The sequence below is a fragment of the Aotus nancymaae genome, unplaced genomic scaffold, assembly GCF_030222135.1.
Source record: "Aotus nancymaae isolate 86718 unplaced genomic scaffold, 86718_ANA_hifiasm-v0.15.2.pri h1tg000021l, whole genome shotgun sequence".
NCBI classification, from domain to species: Eukaryota; Metazoa; Chordata; class Mammalia; order Primates; family Aotidae; genus Aotus; species Aotus nancymaae.
In genome coordinates this window covers 26,328,099-26,347,454 of record NW_026988433.1, presented here as the reverse complement: position 1 = coordinate 26,347,454, position 19,356 = coordinate 26,328,099, and the positions used below count along the sequence as shown (strand labels likewise).

The window sequence follows — 19,356 nt, the reverse complement described above, 5'->3', positions numbered from 1 at the left end:
TAGCTGGGATTACAGGCACACGCCACCATGCCCAGCAAATTTTCTGTATTTTTAGTAGAGATGAGGTTTCACCATGTTGACCAGGATGGTCTCCATCTCTTGACCTCGTGATCCATCCGTCTCAGCCTCCCAAAGTGCTGGGATTACAGGCGTGAGCCACCGCACCTGGCACTATGAATGTTTCTAAATGCATACTCTCTTTTATGCCTGTCTCACCTTATGTACCTGTCTCAACATGACCTAGCAACAAGGAGTTGGTGAACTGGCACTAATCAATAGACAACTCTTCTAAGTAGCACTTCCCTCAAAAGGGTTTTCTAACAACCTATTCTGCATTACCAGAGTGTAGTAGACTAACTGTGGTATCAATCTTTTAAGCAAAGACATTTTCTTTATGCATAAAACTTGACTTTTTAAAAATAGTTTTAGAAATCACCTGTTAAGATAGAACATAAATCTTGATAGATCATTTGAATGCTCACATATGCTTCATAGCCTGTTTGTTTCATAGCTAAAGCCAAAGATGATCCTACTTTTATAGATTCAGAGTGAAAAAAAAAAAGCCTACTATTCTGGAGCTCAAAGAAAGTTGCCTTAGATGGCATTCAGTTTTAATAAGTGGTATGGAAGGGGGGGAAAAAGGCCTAATAAAGTGACATGCTTAAAATCACAATAAATTAGAAACAGCTGTGGTATGATCATTGATTTACAGTGGAAATTACATTGGAATCAGATGATCTGGATTGAGTCCCGACTTCATATTTTTTAACTAAGTGGCTCCAGGCAATCATTTAACGTTTTAAGAATTGTGTAGTGGGGCCAGACGTGGTGGCTCATGCCTGTAATCCCAGCACTTTGGGAGGCCAAGGTGGGAGGATCATCTGAGGTCAGGAGTTGGAGACCAGCCTAGTCAACATGGCGAAACCCTATGTCTACTAAAAATACAAAAATTAGCCGGGCATGGTGACATGCACCTATAATCCCAGCTACTCGGGAGCCTGAGGCAGGAGAATTGCTTGAATCTGGGAGTTGGACGTTGCCATGACCAATATTGCATCACTGCATTTCAGCCCGGGAGACAGAGCAAGAAAAAAAAAACGAATTGTGTAGTAAGTGTTCAGTAAGCATTTCTTTCTCTTCCTTCCTTCCTTTTTTCTTTTCTTTCTTTTCTTTCTTCTCACTCTGTCACCCAGGCTGGAGTGCAGTGGCACAATCTCAGCTCACTGCCATTTCTGCCTCCCAGGTTCAAGTAGTTCTCCTGTCTCAGCCTCCCTAATAGCTGGGACTACAGGTGCACACCACCACACCTGGCTAATGTTTTGTATTTTTAGTAGAGACAGGATTTCAACATATTGGTCAGGCTGGTCTCAAATTCCTGACCTCAGGTAATCCACCCACCTAACCTCCCAAAGTGCTGGGATTACAGGCGTGAGCCACCACGCTTGGCTCTCAGTAAGTATTTCTTAGATTGAGAAACATAAAAGTTTTTGTAAACTGTTAAGTACATAAGCAAAAATTATTACAGGTTACGCATCCCAAATCCTCAAACCTGAATCTCCAAAATTCAAAACTGAAAAAAAAATTATGGATACATAATAATTCTACATATTTATGAGGTACATGTGATATTTTGACACAAGTGTATTCAGTGTGTAATAATCAAATCAGGGTAATTGGAGTATCCATCCTCATAACATTTAACATTTCTTTTGTGTTAGGAACATTCCAATTCTGTACTTCTAGTTTTTTGAAATATTATTGGTAAATATAATTGACCTACTGTGCTACTGAACACTAGATCTTATTCCTTCTATCTAATGGTATTTTTGTACCCTTTAATCAACCCCTCCATATCCACCCCCCAGCCACCTCCACTACCCTTCCCAGCTGGTGCTCATCATTCTACTATCTCCATTTGATCTTTTTTTTAGCTTCCATATATGAGTGAGAACATGCAATATCTGTCTTTCTGTGCCTAGTTTATTTCACTTAACATAATGTCCTCCAGTTCCATCCATGTTGTTGCAAATGACAGGACAAAATTTGGAACTTTTTGAGTGATGACATGATATTCAAAGGAAATGTTCATTACAGGATTTTAGATTTGGGATGCTCAACCAAGTAAGTATAATACAAATATTTCAAAACCCCAAGAAATGTGAAACACTTCTGTTCCTAAGCAGTTTGATTAAGGGCTACTTAACATGTGCTATAATTATTAAAATTGTGAAGCCATCCCTTTTAATGGTAAACCCATTATTCTTTCTGGACTCTACTATATTTCATGCTAGAGATTTATTGAGAACAGGAGTCATATTTAATACTGCATCCATTTAAAATTATGTTTTACAAGGACTCTGTAGCAATATGAAAAATGCTTATTTATGTTAAATTTAAAAGTTAGGAAACAAAATTGTGTGCACATGATGATCATAACTGCATATTAAAATAATCATGTTACTGAAAATCAAGTAAATTGACTGAGGATCAAGCCCTCTGTCCACTGTGTATAAAATATACCAGCTTATATAATTATGATTTTTTTCTATTTTTTTAAACAGTTTTATTCTGTATTTTAAAGAGCATGTAAATATAGGTAATGTAAACTCTTAAGAAAAAAGAACTTAACATGAAGGTACATACCTTCTGCAACTTCTGTGAAAAGACTTTTACCCAGGAGAGTAAACAACCCTACCAGTACAATCACAAGAATAGCACCTACTACTTTCTTTCCTTCTTAGAAAGGAGAAGTGTCAAGACATTATTAATAGACCTCTAATGCTTGAGATTTAAGGAATTTCTTAATTTATTTTGAGTTGGAGGGAGGATGCTTATTACGTTCTAGTTGCTTAGTTGCACAGAGCAGCTAAGATTATGAAGAAATAAAACATAATAGTAACTGTTAGAGTGCTTACTATGCCCCAGGGTCTATTTCATAACATCTCCGTGAGGTATGGTTGTTACTCTCATTTTTTAAAAAATGAGAAACTGAAGCCAGGCACGGTGGCTCATGCCTGTAATTCCAGCACTTTGAGAGGCTGAGGCAGGCAGATCACAAGGTCAGGGGTTCAAGGCCAGCCTGACCAACATGGCGAAATCCCGACTCTACTTAAAAACACAAAAATTAGCCAGGCGTGGTGGCATGCACCTGTAATCCCAGCTGCTTGGGAGACCAAGACAGGATAATGGCTTGAACCTGGGAGGTGGAGGTTGCGGTGAGCCAAGAGCGTGCCATTGCACTCCAGTCTGGGTGACAGGGCGAGACTCTGTCTCAAAAAAAAAAAAAAAAAAAAAAAGAGAGACTCAGAATTGTCTAAATCATACAGTTAAAAAAAAAAAAAGTCACACAGTGGCAAAGAACGTATTAAATTCAGATCTATAATTCAAAAGCCACTACAATACATTTTCTTCTCTTGTAAAAAAGATGTCCTTTTCATCTTCAGAGAGCTTTTAGTAGTGGAGACAAACTCATAAAAAGAAAACTAACAGGATGGATGTGCTAAGCACCAAATCATTGCTACAAATTTGTGGTTTAGGTATCCTTTAGAAAGGAAGAATGTTGAGGACTGAAGTGGTTAGAGAAAATTTTATGTTGAAAATGGATTTTAAGCTTAGCCTTCAAGAATGGCTAAAACTTAAATAGAAAAGGAAAAGGACTGATGTGTAGAGGGAGGCAGTAAGAAAGCAAAAAAGCTAATGTGAGATAATTTCGAAAGGAATATATCTAAAGAGGAATATTTGATAAAAATAATGTGAAGGAAGACTCAGGGCAGGTTAGTAGATCTTAAGTGCCAAACTGAGGACTTTGACAATTTACCTTATAATAATGTGTACTAGATAACCTGTACTGAACGTTTATCACTTGCCAGGCACTGCTGTAAGTGTTGGACATGCATGATCTCATTTAATTCTTGCAGTAAATGAGGTCCAGAGACTAAGTAACTTACCAAGGTCACAGTTGTTAAGTAGAAGAGCCAAAATTTGGATGCAAACAATTTAAATTCAGAACTTCTGCTCTTAATTACCACACTGATTTGGTTTTAGAGTCCATGGTAAGTTGAACAAATTTCAAGCCCAGGATCGCTGACCTTAAGCAAGTAATGTGCCTCACACTCTAGCAGTTTTTAACATTTAAGTTAAGAAAGGTAATGTGACTAGACAACGACATCTGATTCCTGTCCCTGCCACCCTTCCGCATCTTTAGCACATGGCAGTGAAGGATAAGTCAAGGTATTGTGCTAATGGCGTTCAAGTCTTCCTGCTTTTCTGTGTTCACCTGGTCAGGTATTCTCAGTTAACCCTTGACCCTAACATCCAAATTATGTCAGTCCATTGTTAATCATAGTTCAGTGGTTCTTACATTGCGAATTCTGACCAGCAGTAGCACCTACTAGGAATTTGTTAAAAGTCCCATTTCTGGATCCTCATCCCAGACCTGCTGAATCAGAAACTCTAGGGATGAGATGCAACAGTCTGTGTTTTAATAGTACTTTAGGTAATTATGAGGCATGTCGAAGTTTGAGAACCGCTGTTAGAGTCTACTCTAGGGTTTCAGTTGAGGAGCAAACTGCTGAAAAGTTCTTGGCAATCCTTGATGAGTGGATGTGGTGGCAGGACATACCATGCTGAAGGAACAGTGGAGGAAAGACTCAGGATGTATCATGGTTGGGACTGGGAGTCAATTGGGAACACCTGAAAAAGAAACTGCGTTTGCATTGTGTGCATCAGACAACAGTAGGAAAGAGGACACTGGGCACATTTCAGCAGCACTCTGTGGGCAGCAGGGAGCTATGGAAGGTGTTTGAGGAGAGCAGAGCATGTTTTAGGTATAGTAAAATCAACTTAAATAATTACAGCACAGAAAAGTACTGATAGGGCAAAATAAAGGGGAAATACAAGAGCACCTTTGAAATAAAGAAGCAGTACACAAACTCAACAGGTAGAGGAGCTAGAAAGAATGCTGCCTTTTCAACCACTTTTATTAATTTGTTCCTGATAATCTTTAAATTGAAATTATTGTATTGGTAAAGCATTGATATGTTGATTAAATATCACTTTTATTGTATTTCACGTGTTTTTGGTTCTAAAAATTGTAATTTTAAAAAGGAGTCATTGTCCAAAAAGTGATATTACTTTTTAAGAGATATAGTGAAAAGCTACAGAACAGTCATAGTAAGAGGTAGGTCTGTAGTGAGAAATGGTATGTTCAAGAACAACTATAATTAAAAACTGTGCAAAAAGATCTTGTCTTCGCTTGCTGGATGATCTTCTACAAGCTTTTAGATGAAGCAGTTTTTAACTGTAAATTTTTTAGGTACCTTTAATTTCTTTGATGTCCTAAATTTTCTTAGTCCATTTGGTTTATGTATAGGCCTGGCTATTCCAATTTGTCTTCATGCTCTGCTCTTTTTCTTTCTTGAGTCTGAAGTTATTAGGAAGAAAAGTGCCATACTGCCCATACATTTTTAAAAATTTTATTGTTGTTGTTTTTGGTTTAGAATGGAAGAAAGATATTTGTGTACTATTAGATATGTAGAACTCCAAATTCACATATATAATATTTTATAATACCTTATTACATGTTTCACAACTTAAGGAGGAAGGTAGATACTTCCTTCTTGAATAAAATTGTATGGAAACAAAGGTGACCTGACTCCACTCCCAGGAATATACCACATATGAATTTCTTTGTCTTGAATGTGTAAGGACTAAATATGGAGAAAATTTTCCCTGTTCTGTATACTTTTAATAATGGGCACATTATACTTTCCCCTATCCCCAAACTTCATTCAAAAAAAATGCTTTAACAATAATATTAAAACATTAAGAGAAAGTCCTTTCTAATTACCAGGTATGGTAGGTATAGAATTGACACTGTTATGAAAATTTTTTGGTTTATCAGGTAAAGTTCCTTTCCACATCTATTTAGAGAACATAATACAATTGTCTGTGTTGAACACGTACAAACTTTTCTGTCATCATTCCTTAATACAACAACCATTTACACAGCGTTTATATTGTATTAGATGTAAGTAATCTAGTGATGACTTAGGGAATACAGGAGGATGTGCGTAGGTGGTTATATGCAAATACTGTACCATTTTATATGAGACTTGAACATCTGTGGATTTTATTATCTGCAGGAGTTTTGGAATCAATTCCCCACAGATACCAAGAGATGACTACATTTAAAGTAGCTGATGTGCACTGTAAGAAGGTGCACATAGCCAGGGTTTCCTGACAAAATCATAATATCTGACCCCACAGGCAGCCTCTTTTTATTAAAGAGTTAAGTCTGATGATAGATTAATGGAAATTTTGTAAAATCTTATATTGGTAATACTAGTTGTTGTTTTTATAAGGTGTAAGGGAATACAGAAATGTTCAGTGATGGAGTGGTTATACCTGCTTGCCTCACATATAAGGATAAGCATGAGAGACCCAGGTCTGCAGTTTGTAGAGAAGAAAGCTGACATTGAATTTTGAGGGAATGGTCAGTGATTCTGAAATTTGGCAATGGTATAACAAATTCCTTTTCAGGAAATATAAGATATTTGGGTTCATTCTAGAATTGTTTTTGAGATACTGGTAGCAAGATTTGGAACCAGAACTGCTGCATATATTTGTATGATCTGTGCCCTACAGCAAGAGAACAAAAAGCTAAAATTCTGTCCACAATCTGAGCTTCCCAAGCTATGTGTGCTTTTTAATAATTTACCCACCCAATGGGAACTTTTTTTTTGCAGTTTGTCTGCCAGGAGGGGTCACCTTTTTGCAATTGGCTCAAGGCATAATATATGCTAATTCAACTCTATTTGGAACCTAACACCTGGAATAATTTTTAATCAGTTTGTCAGCAAAAGTTCTTCTCTGGGGTTATTTGATGATTAAATATTATTAGATCTTAGCTAAAGTGGGTTCTGGGGTTTCTGAAACATGGGACTACTGCTAAAGAACTGTAAATTCAGAAGCAATAGCACAACTAAAACTCAACAGAAATGCATACTTCTTTAAGTCTTTTTGCAAGAGTCTGTACTGTGGACAAATGTGAGCCAATTCTTTAGGCGTTAATCTTTATTTCTGGGAAGGGAACAGCTGTGATTCAAACTGATTGCCTTCTATCCTGATACTATGTTTAGTCTGATGTTAAAAAGTCAATTGAAAACAAATATAAGACATTTGAAACTAGTCAGTTTAAAATAGAATAATTGATTTTATAGAAAGAATATTAGGCTGGAAGCTAGGAAACTCATGCTCTAGCTCTTACTCTGCCATGAATTCACTGTGTCCCAGTGTAAGTAACTTAACCTCTCTGGCCCTCAGTTTCCATCTGTAAAGTGAAAGAAGTACACCAAATAGAAGGTCTCTTTCAGTCACCTTATATTTCAGTTTCTAACATTCTGTGATTTAAAAAATAATAAAAAACATTTTCTATCCAGATCCTTAACTGTTCTTAAATACATTGGTAGAGAAGCATTCTACTTTAAATCATTTGAGCCAAATAATGATTTTTGCCTACTCGTTCTTGTTTTTCAGAAACTCTGTGAAGGCATATTTAAAGTCCTTATAAAGGACATCCCAACAGCATGTCAAGTGTCCTGCCTAGAAGTACTCCGCATTCTCTCCAGAGACAAAAAGGTTTTAGTTCCTGTAACAACTAAGGAAAATATGCAGATACTGCTGCGACTAGCCAAGCTAAATGAGTTGGATGATTCTTTGGAGAAGGTGTCAGAGTTCCCAGTTATTGTGGAGTCATTAAAATGCCTGTGTAACATAGTGTTCAACAGTCAGATGGCACAGCAGCTCAGCCTGGAACTTAATCTTGCTGCAAAGCTCTGTAACCTCCTGAGAAAGTGCAAGGACCGGAAATTTATCAATGACATTAAGTGCTTTGACTTGCGCCTACTCTTCCTTCTGTCACTTTTGCACACCGACATCAGGTCACAATTGCGCTATGAGCTCCAGGGACTACCGCTGCTAACCCAGGTCTTGGAAAGTGCCTTTAGCATCAAGTGGACCGATGAGTATGAATCGGCCATAGACCATAATGGACCTCCTCTCTCACCTCAGGAGACAGACTGTGCCATTGAGGCCCTCAAAGCTCTCTTCAATGTGACGGTAGACAGTTGGAAGGTGCATAAAGAGGTAAGGTAGAGAAGGCTATTTTTATCTACCTGGAATTTAATTGTTCTGGGACATCCCTAGAGTTTCCTGCAAGAGAAGAATACAAGTTGGGAAATGGAAAATGTTTCCACTTCTCCCATTAAGCAATTGTATTACCCAGGATATACTTCTTAACTGTTGTAAGTCTTATTCTTTCCATTTCTGTAATAACACCTATCAGGGTGAATATGGACTACTATTTTGTAAGATGCCAGATATAGTTAGTTTTCTGAGTTGCATTATTACTTCTCTCTTTTTAAGAGTGCCTCTTTCAGGAATAAGGTCTAAATGATAAGATTTGAAGGGAAACAAAACAACGTGGTTGATAAAGGTGTAGGCATTTTCAGTGGCTGCCATCTTAAAGAAAAGCTAAGACAGATCAAACCAATTGAAGTTGATCAATCAGAATTGGTGTCTGCTCAGAAGTGAAGAAGATGCTCTGTGTATGCCTATCATCCCAGTCTCCAGGGGGTTTCTCTATACTGTTAAATAACTGTCCGAGGTGTAAGACCACAACTAGATCTGTGCTCATACGAAAGTTCTAGAAAGTAAGCTGATAATATCAGAGTATGGGAAAGGTTATTTTAAACCACTTGACTTATTTCTAGACAAAGATCCTTCACTGCGGCTTGAACCCTCCAGCAACCCAAAGTGAGACAGATTCGATAGTTTACATTTGAGTACCCGCAAGAACAATATGCTGAATAGGAAACTTGGTTTAAGGAAGTCAACAAATTAAGTGAAGTAGACATAAACATTTTTCCTTCCTTCTAGAAGCGTGTAACATTTCACATTTACTCTCTTTTTAGCCTTAAATAACTGGTGGAATTCAGCCCTTCCAGTAAAAAGAGAGAGAGATTTTGGTGCCAGAGCAAATTGTCTTTTCTGACAATTGGCTTTTAAGATTTAGGCTAACATTTTGCTGTGTCCATTTGAAACACTTCTCACCCATGAATAAAGATCTGTTTTTGTCAGCAACCTACTTTAAAAGGATTATCTCAGTGCAGTGCTATAGTGGGAGTATGCAGACATCTGAGTTTTAAAGTTCAAATAGGTCTGTATTTTGAAACCAAATATTTGAAGATCATTCCTAACAGCTGTTTTAGATGACTGTAGTATGGTCAGTTTTTCCTGGGACTTGGCAAGAAAAGATGTGGAAAGCCCACATGCTCCATTTATGCATTGAAACCAAATATTTGGAAGTATTTAAAATGTTATGTCTCTATGCTTATTTTGTACCTTCTGTGGTTGTTTTTCTTATGCTGTTTGTTTTGGGGTTTTTAAGTTCTCCATTTGAGACCTTAAACTTCTGAGACTGTTGTTTTGCTATTGTTAGAGCCCCCTATTATTTCAGTTATACCCAGAATAGTAGCTCACACTGTTCAGGTTCCTGACAAAAAAGGGTTTAAAATTCAGTGGCTACACATCGGTATATGTATGAGATGGATGACAGGTAATAAATATCAGTGTATTGCGATTATCTCTCATTAGTGTACTTTACTTATAAGTAATATCAGAGCTAGAAGAAGCTTTAGAAGACATTGAAGTAGCAAATCCTCATTCTGTGTTATAGAATATTTATTCTCCAAAAGATACATGAAAAGGATCAGTAATCCTGGAGCCAGGTATCTCTTACCATATACCTGTTGTGAGTCAGCTGATATAGCCATTATAAAATATGCCCATTTAAATGTGACTCTGGCTATTATTGAAGTGCTTAGAAATTTAAATAGTATTAAAAATAAGATTCTTGCCAACTCAGTTAGATAAGAATGTCTTCATGAGTTTCCAGAGTCAACTTTTAGCAAACATTTAGTCATTCATTCATCCAGTCAGTTAATTGCTAGATAGTATGCCAAGCGTTATGTAATATATTGGCAAATAATAGGCATTGTTTTTGCCTTCATGAAACTTCAGTTTTTTAGGTGAGATAGGTAATAAATCAGTAAACAGATATATAATTCAAATTCTGTTAAGTACTAGGAAAAAAATATCACACTGATTGAGAATACTTAGTAAGAGAAATTTTCTGAAGGTCTCTACTGAGATCTGAAAATACAACGATTCAGTCATTTGAAAAACCGGAGGATGAACATTTTATGGAAGTTAAACAGTATATGGAAAGACAGAGACCAAAACATAGAGTACTTTCTATTGAGGTACCCACAAGGTAGCATAAAGAAAATCTCTCACCAGGGTGCAAAGAAACTTGCTACTAAGAGTCCATTTACCTGGATTTTAATATCTTTTTTATTGTCAGACAAAAGACAGTTTACTTCAATTGGACAAGCACCTAAGGAATTGCCAGTATTTTAAAAAAATAAAAGGATATGGAAACTTACTGTACGGAAGAATCCAACTTTTAAAATAAACGTTATTTTCCTTTTTATGAAAATAATATATGTTCACTGTAGAATAGGAAAAAGGCATATAAACCATAAGAAATACAAATTACCTACGAACTAACCACTCAAAGATAAGCACTTTTTTCCTTTTTTTTTTTTTTTGGTGGTGGGGGGAGACGGAGTCTTGTTCTGTCACCGAGGCTGGAGTGCAGTGGTGCTACCTCTGCTCACTGCAACCTCTGCGTCTCAGGCTCAAGCAATTCTCCTGCCTCAGCCTCCAGAGTAGCTGGGACTACAGGCCCATGTCACCATGTCTGGCTATTTTTTGTATTTTCAATAGAGATGGGGTTTCATCATGTTGGCCAAGTTGGTCTTGAACTCCTGATCTCGTGATCCACTCACCTTGGCCTCCCAAAGTGCTGGAATTTGGCCTCCCATAGTGCAGAGTCTTGTCTGTCACATAGGCTGGAATGCAGTGATGTGATCATAGCTTACTGCAGCCTCACACTGTTGGGCTCAAGTCGTCCTCCCAAGTAGCTGGGACTAGGTGCAGGCCACCACATTCGGCTAATTATTTTTTGTTCTTTTAAGGCATGGGTCTTGCTATGTTGTTCAGGCTGGTCTTCAGCTCCTAGCCTCAAGCAATCCTCCTACCTCAACCTCCTAAGTAGTTGAGATTACAGATGCAAGCTACTGCACCAAGCACTGTTTCCCTTTTGGTGTATGTCTTCCTTTTTTTTGAGACAAGAGTTTCGCTCTTATTGCCCAGGCTGGAGGGAGTGCAATGGCACGATCTAGGCTCACTGCAACCTCCACCTCCTGGGTTCAAGTGATTCTCCTGCCTCAGCTTCCTGAGTAGCTGGGATTACAGGCATGCACCACCATGCCTGGCTAATTTTTGTGTTTTTAGTAGAGATTGGGTTTCTCCATGTTGGTCAGGCTGGTCTCAAACTCCCGACTTCAGGTGATCTGCCCGCCTCAGCCTCCCAAAGTGCTGGGATTACAGGCGGGAGCCACCATGCCCGGCTGGTGTGTATCTTTCTAACTATTCTTCATTGTATAATATATAAATAAACAGATATATATGTACATTTTTACAAAAATGCAATCATTTAACAATCTTAGTCTTTTTTCTTCACAATAAGAGTTTATAAAGAGTAGGTTTTCAAAATGTGTTTCTTTAAGCCATCAGGTTCCTAGGAGTGGCCTCTGGGAGTAAGTGGACAGTGTTCCCAGTTCCTCATCCTTACTTTAAATAAAGAGCACCAATTGTTCTTGCTATTGCTATTGATTTTCTTTAAATATAGGCTGTAATTAAGATTTAATTTGGGGATAGAAACAGTTCTGCAACCAAAAAGAAATTTTTGACAACCACCTTCTACCTTCTTGTGAAATTTAATAAGTATAAACAGATCTATGAAAATGAAGAATATGACTGGGTGCAGTGGTGGCTCATGCCTGTAATCCTAGCACTTTGGGAGGCTGAGGCAGGAAGATGGCTTGAGCCCGGGAGTTTGAGACCAGCCTGGGCAACATAGTGAGACTTAATCTCTACAGAAAAATAAAAAAACATAAAAAATTATTCAGGCATTGTGGCATGTGTGTATAGTCCTAACTACTTGGGAGGCTGAGGTGGGAGGATCACTTGAGCCCAGAAGGTTAAGGCTGCATGGTTGTGCCACTGCACTCCTGCCTGGGTAACAGTGTCTCAGAAAAAAAAGAAAGGAAAGATGTATCAAGTTTTAACACATCTCCCTTTGAAGACACTTAACGTTGTTTATAGTTGCTTGCCGTCTTAAATTCCAATGATTTTTCTTATAAAATCTTTGTGGATATGTTCCTGAAATTGGCAGGCCAGAGGGTTTCAAAGTTTTAAGGTGTTTTTATATATATTGCCAATTTTACCTTCAGAAAAATATTACTGGTTTATACCTTTTCAAACCCTGGGCATTTCACTTTTTAAATCTTTGCCTATTTCACATCTTGACAGTTATAGAAAATACAAACGTTTGGTTTTGGTTTTAAACTGTTTTAGTTATTTTTATGACCACTTTCATTTACAGTTCACCAAAAATAGAAAATTAATGACTAGGCTTTTCTTGAGGTTTAGCAAATTAGTGCAATTTGTTCATTTTAGATTCATGCCTCAATGTTAAATTCGTGCCTGCCTTCTGATGCCATCAGCAGATTAATTTGGATTTTGCTTTCCATTCAGTGGGAAATGTAGCTAGACTTATTTCAACATGTGGAATCAGCCTCTCTCTCCCTTTCCTAAAGACACTGTGTTTTAAAAGGCCAGTTGATTTCTTTAGCAGGATATAAAGTCAGTTTTAGAAAAGTTGATTGAAATGGTCTTGTCTTCCTCCTGCTTTAACACTTTTCTAAATGTCTCTGTTGATGGAATAGAGCATGTTATTCTAGGGACTGTTAGGGATCCCTAGACCACACTCCCTTCTCCAGTGCTTCCAGGGTATCAGTGCAGCGTAATAAGAAAGTATAGACCAGCAGACATATTAGAAACAGACAACCAAGTGCAGACAGAGAAGTACAAGTATCTGAGTAGTCAAAGGATACCATCTGAATAAGATAAAACAGTGTCCATAGAAGTTAATTAGGAATGTCACATTGTAACAAAAGAGGTTAGTTCCATGATTATTTTAGAGACTTTGAAGGACATACACAGTAGTGGAATCTGTAATTAAGATGAAAGCTTCTTAATCTGTGATTAAGATGAAAGCTATGTAAAGAAGATCCCAGTGAATTTCCTGAGTTTTTTTTCTGTCTTTTAATGTTATCTCATTTTGATTTTCACTATCACAACCAAGCCTGCTTGCTCTCTTTCTCTTCCTTTGCCCTTCATCCTTATGGACTTATTTTCTCTCTCATCCTTTGAAGGTGATATCATTTCAGGAGGAGAAAATATTGATGCCCTGAAAATAGCAAAACTAAATCAGGAAGCAATTAATAAACAGTTGTATAAGCTGTGTTTGTATAATGTTTTATGAAAAACAATTGCATTTCATTTCTGGTATCTTTGTGAGACAGTAGCATTAACCCCATTTGACAAATGAGGACAGTGAAGATCAGAGAGTTTAAACTGCTTATGGAAAGTCACACAGTAGAATAATGAACAGTAGAAAATAATGTTTACTTTAAGTTTTGTTAAGACTTCTTAAATGATAGCACTCATCCAACAAATATTTATTGAGACATAGACTAATGGAATAGAATAGAGTTGACACAGTCAACTGACTTATGATACAGGTAACAATGAAGTGCAATAGTGAAAGAATGGGCTTTTTAATAAATGAGGCTTTATCAATTGTATGGCCATATGGAAAAAAATGAATTTGAATCCCTATATTATACCAGATGTAAAAATTTAATTTGAGATGGAAAAGAGACATAAATATACAAGGTAAAATAATAAAGCTTAGTGAAGAGTATCTTCATGACTTTATCCCATGCAAGCCAGACATTTCTTAAATAAGCAAAGATTTCTAAAACAGGACAAAATAAGGATCAAACCATAAAGGAAAGAAATGACAAAACAATCTTCATTAAAGGGAGTTCATCAAAAGAAGCAAAAAGACAGGACACTGGAAGAGAAAAAATGTGCGATGACTGTCTTCAGAATACATTAAAAAGTCCTACAAACCCATAAAAATAAAAATCAGACAACCCAGTAGAAAAATAAGCAAAGGGCTTAAACAGGAACTTCACAAAAGAGATATCCAAATGAGTAATCAACATATGAAAAGGTGTTTAACTTTATTAGTCACCAGAAAAATACATACTACAAATAAGAAATCACTACATGTCCATGAGAATGACCATAACTAACTATAACTGATTAAAAAGGCTGACTATAACAAGTATTGGTGCCCCTCTAGAGCAACTGGTGGAGTATAAATTGGTAAAAGTACTTCAGTTTAGCAGTACCTTGTAAAGCTTGACATATGGATATAACTTGTAACTCAGCATTTCTTCTCTAGCGTATATACCTGTAGATATCAAATAACATGTAAAAAGTATGTTCACAGCAGCACTTTTCAAGATAGCCCCATGCTGGAAACAGTCTAAGTGTCAATTAGGAGTAGATATAAGTAAATTGTGGCATATTTATATATTGAAATACTATACAGCAGTGCTTTCTTTTTTTTTTTTTTTAATTGTACTTAGGTTCAGCAGTGCTTTCTTATCTGTGGTGAAGGACCAGATTTTTTTCCCTAAAAATCTGTCAGAATGCAACTCTTGTATAATACAATATTACACACAATGCCAAACTGCTCGGAAGTTTCTAAATGTTCACACATACCTTCTGTACTCATGGTGTTGCAGATCAGTGATGAATAGGGTGTGGACCAGCAGTGGTACACAAACATACTTCAAATAGCACTGCTCTCAAACAGTGAAAAATAACACACTGCAACTACACAGAGGAATGTGAATGAATCTCAGAAACCAACACAAGAATCTGTACTTTATGATTCCATACATATAAAGTTCAATAACAACCAAAATAACTAATCTGTAACATTAACAAGGTCATTTGAAGGGGATATGGGGAAAATTCTGGGATTCTTAATTTTGGCATTGCATGATTTTTATATTGGTTATATGGGTGTGCTCATTTTGTGAAAATTTAGCTGTACTCTAATGATTTGGGTACTTTTCTGTATGTACATTATACATAACATTTACATTAAAATTCATTGATGACCTGTTAAACACACACCCTCTTTCCTCATTAAGGTAATAGATTAGTGGAGGAAACAAAGTATATGCAAGTAAACAAAGGTGAAATTACAAATTATGATTTCATGAGAGAAAGAAGAATCTTCTTTGAGAAGATGCTTTAGCTGAGACCTGGAGTACACAAAGGATTCAGCGATACAAAGAGCAGAGGCAAACAATCCAGGGATTTTAGTAGTTGTTTTAAGTAGAGAAATGGAGATAATTTAGTGGATTTAGAGTAAGAGAGGGTATTGTAGACATAGGGCACAATTTAGGAGTTGATGTTATCAAAACTGGAAAAGGTATAACTAGGGTAAAAAAGTAGAATTTTTGGTTTGCAGCAGCAAATAATGGAAAGACCAAAATGGATAGATTTACAAGACTGTCAACATCAGCATGAAAAGAGAAAGATTATTTTATCTAAAATAAAGGAAAATTTAAAAGGAAGTGTATTTCCTAGTTAATTTTTAAAACCAAGGGAAGTATGATCTTATCAAGAGTTCAGTAATGGATGTGTTTCACATGGGTATTTAACATATGAGAGAATTTTTATTCAGGTGTTTGAGATGGATATTGAATGGGACAACATTCTTTCCAACCCTGCCAGTTTTAGTGTCTCTGTCATAACTAGTCCCTCTTTGTTTTTTCCCTTTCCCTCTACAATTATTTATCATTTGTTTCAGCTCTGTCAGTCTTGCCTTTTGTTCCCTTCTTCTGTTACACTTCTCCCTAACTTTCAAATGTTTTATTGAAAGTATTAAAGCACTTTTATGCATATCATTTTCTTTAACCCTTTGTAACCCTGACAGAACCCTCCAGTATTTGGTGATTCATGTGGGGAAACTGAGGCTCAGAGAAACTATATGACTTGTCTAAAGTGACAATCTAGACTCATGACCCCACGTGCAGTGCCTTTATTTCAGTTAGGCCACTGAGGCCCTCTTCTCATCCAACTCTATACATGATGATTTTATGTTTAAAATATTATTGTCCACATTATGAGTTGTGAAAGTGTACCCCAATTACTTGCTAGATTTTGTGAGAGACATCTTCCTAGAAGGGCTATGTGAATTCTATGTATAAATATAGGATATATATGTATAATTTATGAAAATATATCACTTTACATGGACTTGAAATCAATGATGTGTTAAGAAGTTTTATAATTTTTTAGTAGTTTTTGAGGTAGTTGGAGTCTTCCTGAAATATGGCATATCTAGGCTATCACAGTTATCTCTAATTTCATGTGTCTTCTTAATTATTTAAAATCTGGAAGAAGAAAGATACGACTTTGATGCAGATAATTAAAGAAAGTATAATGGCCCACGATCTCACTAAAAATGAAGAAGTAAACCAAATGATTATTCAGGGCTTAGTTATTTCCTATTGTTTTTCTTTTTCCCTCTAACTCCTTGTGTCTCTTTAATACCACTGCCAATGAGTAAACATTGGAGATCACTTGTTTTTCATTACTTGTTGGTAGTTTTGAGGGAATTAGGATATTAAAATTGATTAAAATGAAGTTGGTGGATCTATTGCTTTGAAATTTAAGAGATGAGACCTTTTTATTAAGGATGTACAACCAGCCTCTGAAATACCTGGTTAGCATCACATCTGTTGGAACTTTTATAATGACTAGTAAACTGTAACAGTGTACCATAGAACAAACAAACTTAGGCTTTTTGGAAATGAAAAAGTCTCCAGTGAAATTGAATCTTAAGAAGGTAAACCAGAGTGGCTAGGTCAGCATTTCTGGAAGTGGTTGTAGTTGTTCATATGAGATAGTGACTGTTTACTTAGTATTGCCTCTGGAATTCTTCCTAGGATATTTTACCATTTACAATGTATGGTATAAGAATGTTTGGGGTGGGCGAGAGATGTAGTCATGTAGCAGATCCCTCTGTTAAGGCATTCAACCCCCAATTTTTCCTCTCCTCTTTTTTATTTGCCATAGAGTGATTCTCATCAGTTTCGTGTAATGGCAGCTGTCCTTCGTCATTGTTTACTAATCGTAGGTCCAACTGAAGACAAAACAGAAGAGCTACACAGGTGGGTAAGCTCTGTATGATATCTCAATGAAGGACATCATCAATTCCTATTGATTTCATGCATCTAATTTCAATTGTTTGTTATAAACACAAGAAAGTGAAAATATTATAGTAAATCAGGTAACTGGTAGGTCAGAAATCATTACCATGCCCCAATGAGAAATTTTTATTCTGCCCCCTTTGACTTTCTTATATCGAAGGTCAACAAGAGTAAAGAATTTGGCATTTGTTGTAAATGTCACAAATAGTTATTGTTCTTGGTTTTATCCAGAACAACAAACATAGTACACATTTATTGAACTCTTATTCTATGGCATTGTGCTAAGTGCTTTATAAAGATTAACTTCTTTTAATCACCACCCCAACATTATAAGGTAGATTCTGCAATTTTCCCCTTTCAATAGGTGAAGAAACTGAGGATAGAAAGATAAAGCAATTTCTCTGAGATCCTACAGCCCTAACATGTGAAATAGCTAGGATTTAAAATCTGCTTTTAATTACTACACTTAGCCAATACTCTCACTAATTTTATTTGAAGAGTATTTACCAAAAAGTACATATTTTTGGAATGATAGTTTTATTTTTTAAAAAAACTTGTAAGAATTAAGTCACAGTGTCTAGTGTTAAAATATATGAAATAGGCCAGGCGTGGTGGTTCACACCTGTAATCCTAGCACTTTGAGAGGCCGAGGTGGGTAGATTACTTGAGGTCAGGCATTAGAGACCAGGCTGGGCAACATGGTGAAACCCTATCTCTACTGAAAATACAAAAAAAGTAGCTGGGCATGGTAGCACATACCTGTAATCCTAGCCACTCCGGAGGCCGAGGCAGGAGAATCACTAAACCTAGGAGATGGAGGTTACAGTGAGCCAAGGTCGTACCACTGAACTCCAGCCTAGGCAACAGAGTGAGACTCCGTCTCAATCAGTCAGTCAATCAACCAATCAATAAAAAATAATTCAGCTGGGTGCCATGGCTCATGCCTGTAATTCTAGTACTTTGGGAGGCTGAGTCCTGTAGGTCAGTTGAGCTCAGCCTGGGCAACGTGGCAAAACCCTATCTCTACTAAAAATACAAAAATTAGCCGGTTGTGGTGGTGCACATCTGTGGTCCCAGCTACTTGGGAGGCTGAGGTGGGAGAATTTCTTGAACCTCAGAAAGCAAAGGTTGCCATGAGCTGAGATTGCACCACTGCACTCCAGCCTTGGTGACAAAGTGAGACCCTGCCTCAAATAAAATAGTTCAAATTTTATGATGTGTCTGTTAGAACTATTAATGGACTGCTGTAAAAATTTATCATACTCTGAGAACAACTGAATAAGAATTAATGCATTTTTCCAGTTCTCTTTCCATTCTGGATTAGATTATAATAACAAGAGTTCTGATTTGATCATGATACTCATGGTGCTTTATTCTCTATGAATACAAGTGGCATTTTAAACAATTCAAATAAATTTATATCTGCAAACAAATTACTTTGGCATTAACTGTACAAAGAATTTAACATAAGGTTGTTCTTAATAGTAGAAATTACCTTTTGAACACTTACAATATTCAGTTTCCCAAAATACAGCTTAAGTAAAACTTTATTGAAACACAGCCAGAGTGTAAAATGAAACATGTTTAATTGTTATTTTTCAGTCAAATCCACATTATTCTAATTGTGGTCAGCAACTTATTTGATATTGTACTGAATTTGTTGGTAGGTTATCTCAGTGTACTCCCTGCCATGCAGCCTGTCCAAAGATTGTTTTCTTCTTGATTCAAAAGTGTTATTTTTCTCTGTAGCTACAAATCAAACATTCCTTTAATTTTCATAAGACAGTACCTTTTAAAAAAATCGGATTAACTGCAATAAATCATATCCTAACAAGATTTTATTAAGCATTTTGACCCACTGTAATTTTTTTTGTAAATAAGAGACACTAGAAATTTAGACCCTAAAACTAAAAGAAAATGGATTATAAGCCCAAGAGTAAATTGATTTTTTTTAAAGAAATCAAATATCACAAATTAAATCATCATACAAGGATGTGAAAGGGAAGCATTTTGACCGAAATGG

The 19,356-nt window shown here is 36.5% G+C and overlaps 1 protein-coding gene across 7 annotated transcripts in view; it reads left to right on the top strand.

Moving 5' to 3' along the window:
* RIC8B (RIC8 guanine nucleotide exchange factor B) overlaps positions 1-19,356 on the top strand; it is a 116,298-nt gene that overhangs the window by 37,547 nt on the left and 59,395 nt on the right. For all 7 annotated transcript variants that reach the window (XR_001110085.3, XR_001110082.3, XR_001110084.3 and 4 more), the window contains 2 exons: positions 7,537-8,145; positions 17,200-17,294. Coding sequence is in view for 4 of the 7 variants with exons in the window: in XM_012469178.3 (XP_012324601.1) it covers positions 7,537-8,145; positions 17,200-17,294 (704 nt within the window). In the remaining 3 variants the exon portion in view is untranslated. The remainder of the gene's footprint in view (positions 1-7,536; positions 8,146-17,199; positions 17,295-19,356) is intronic.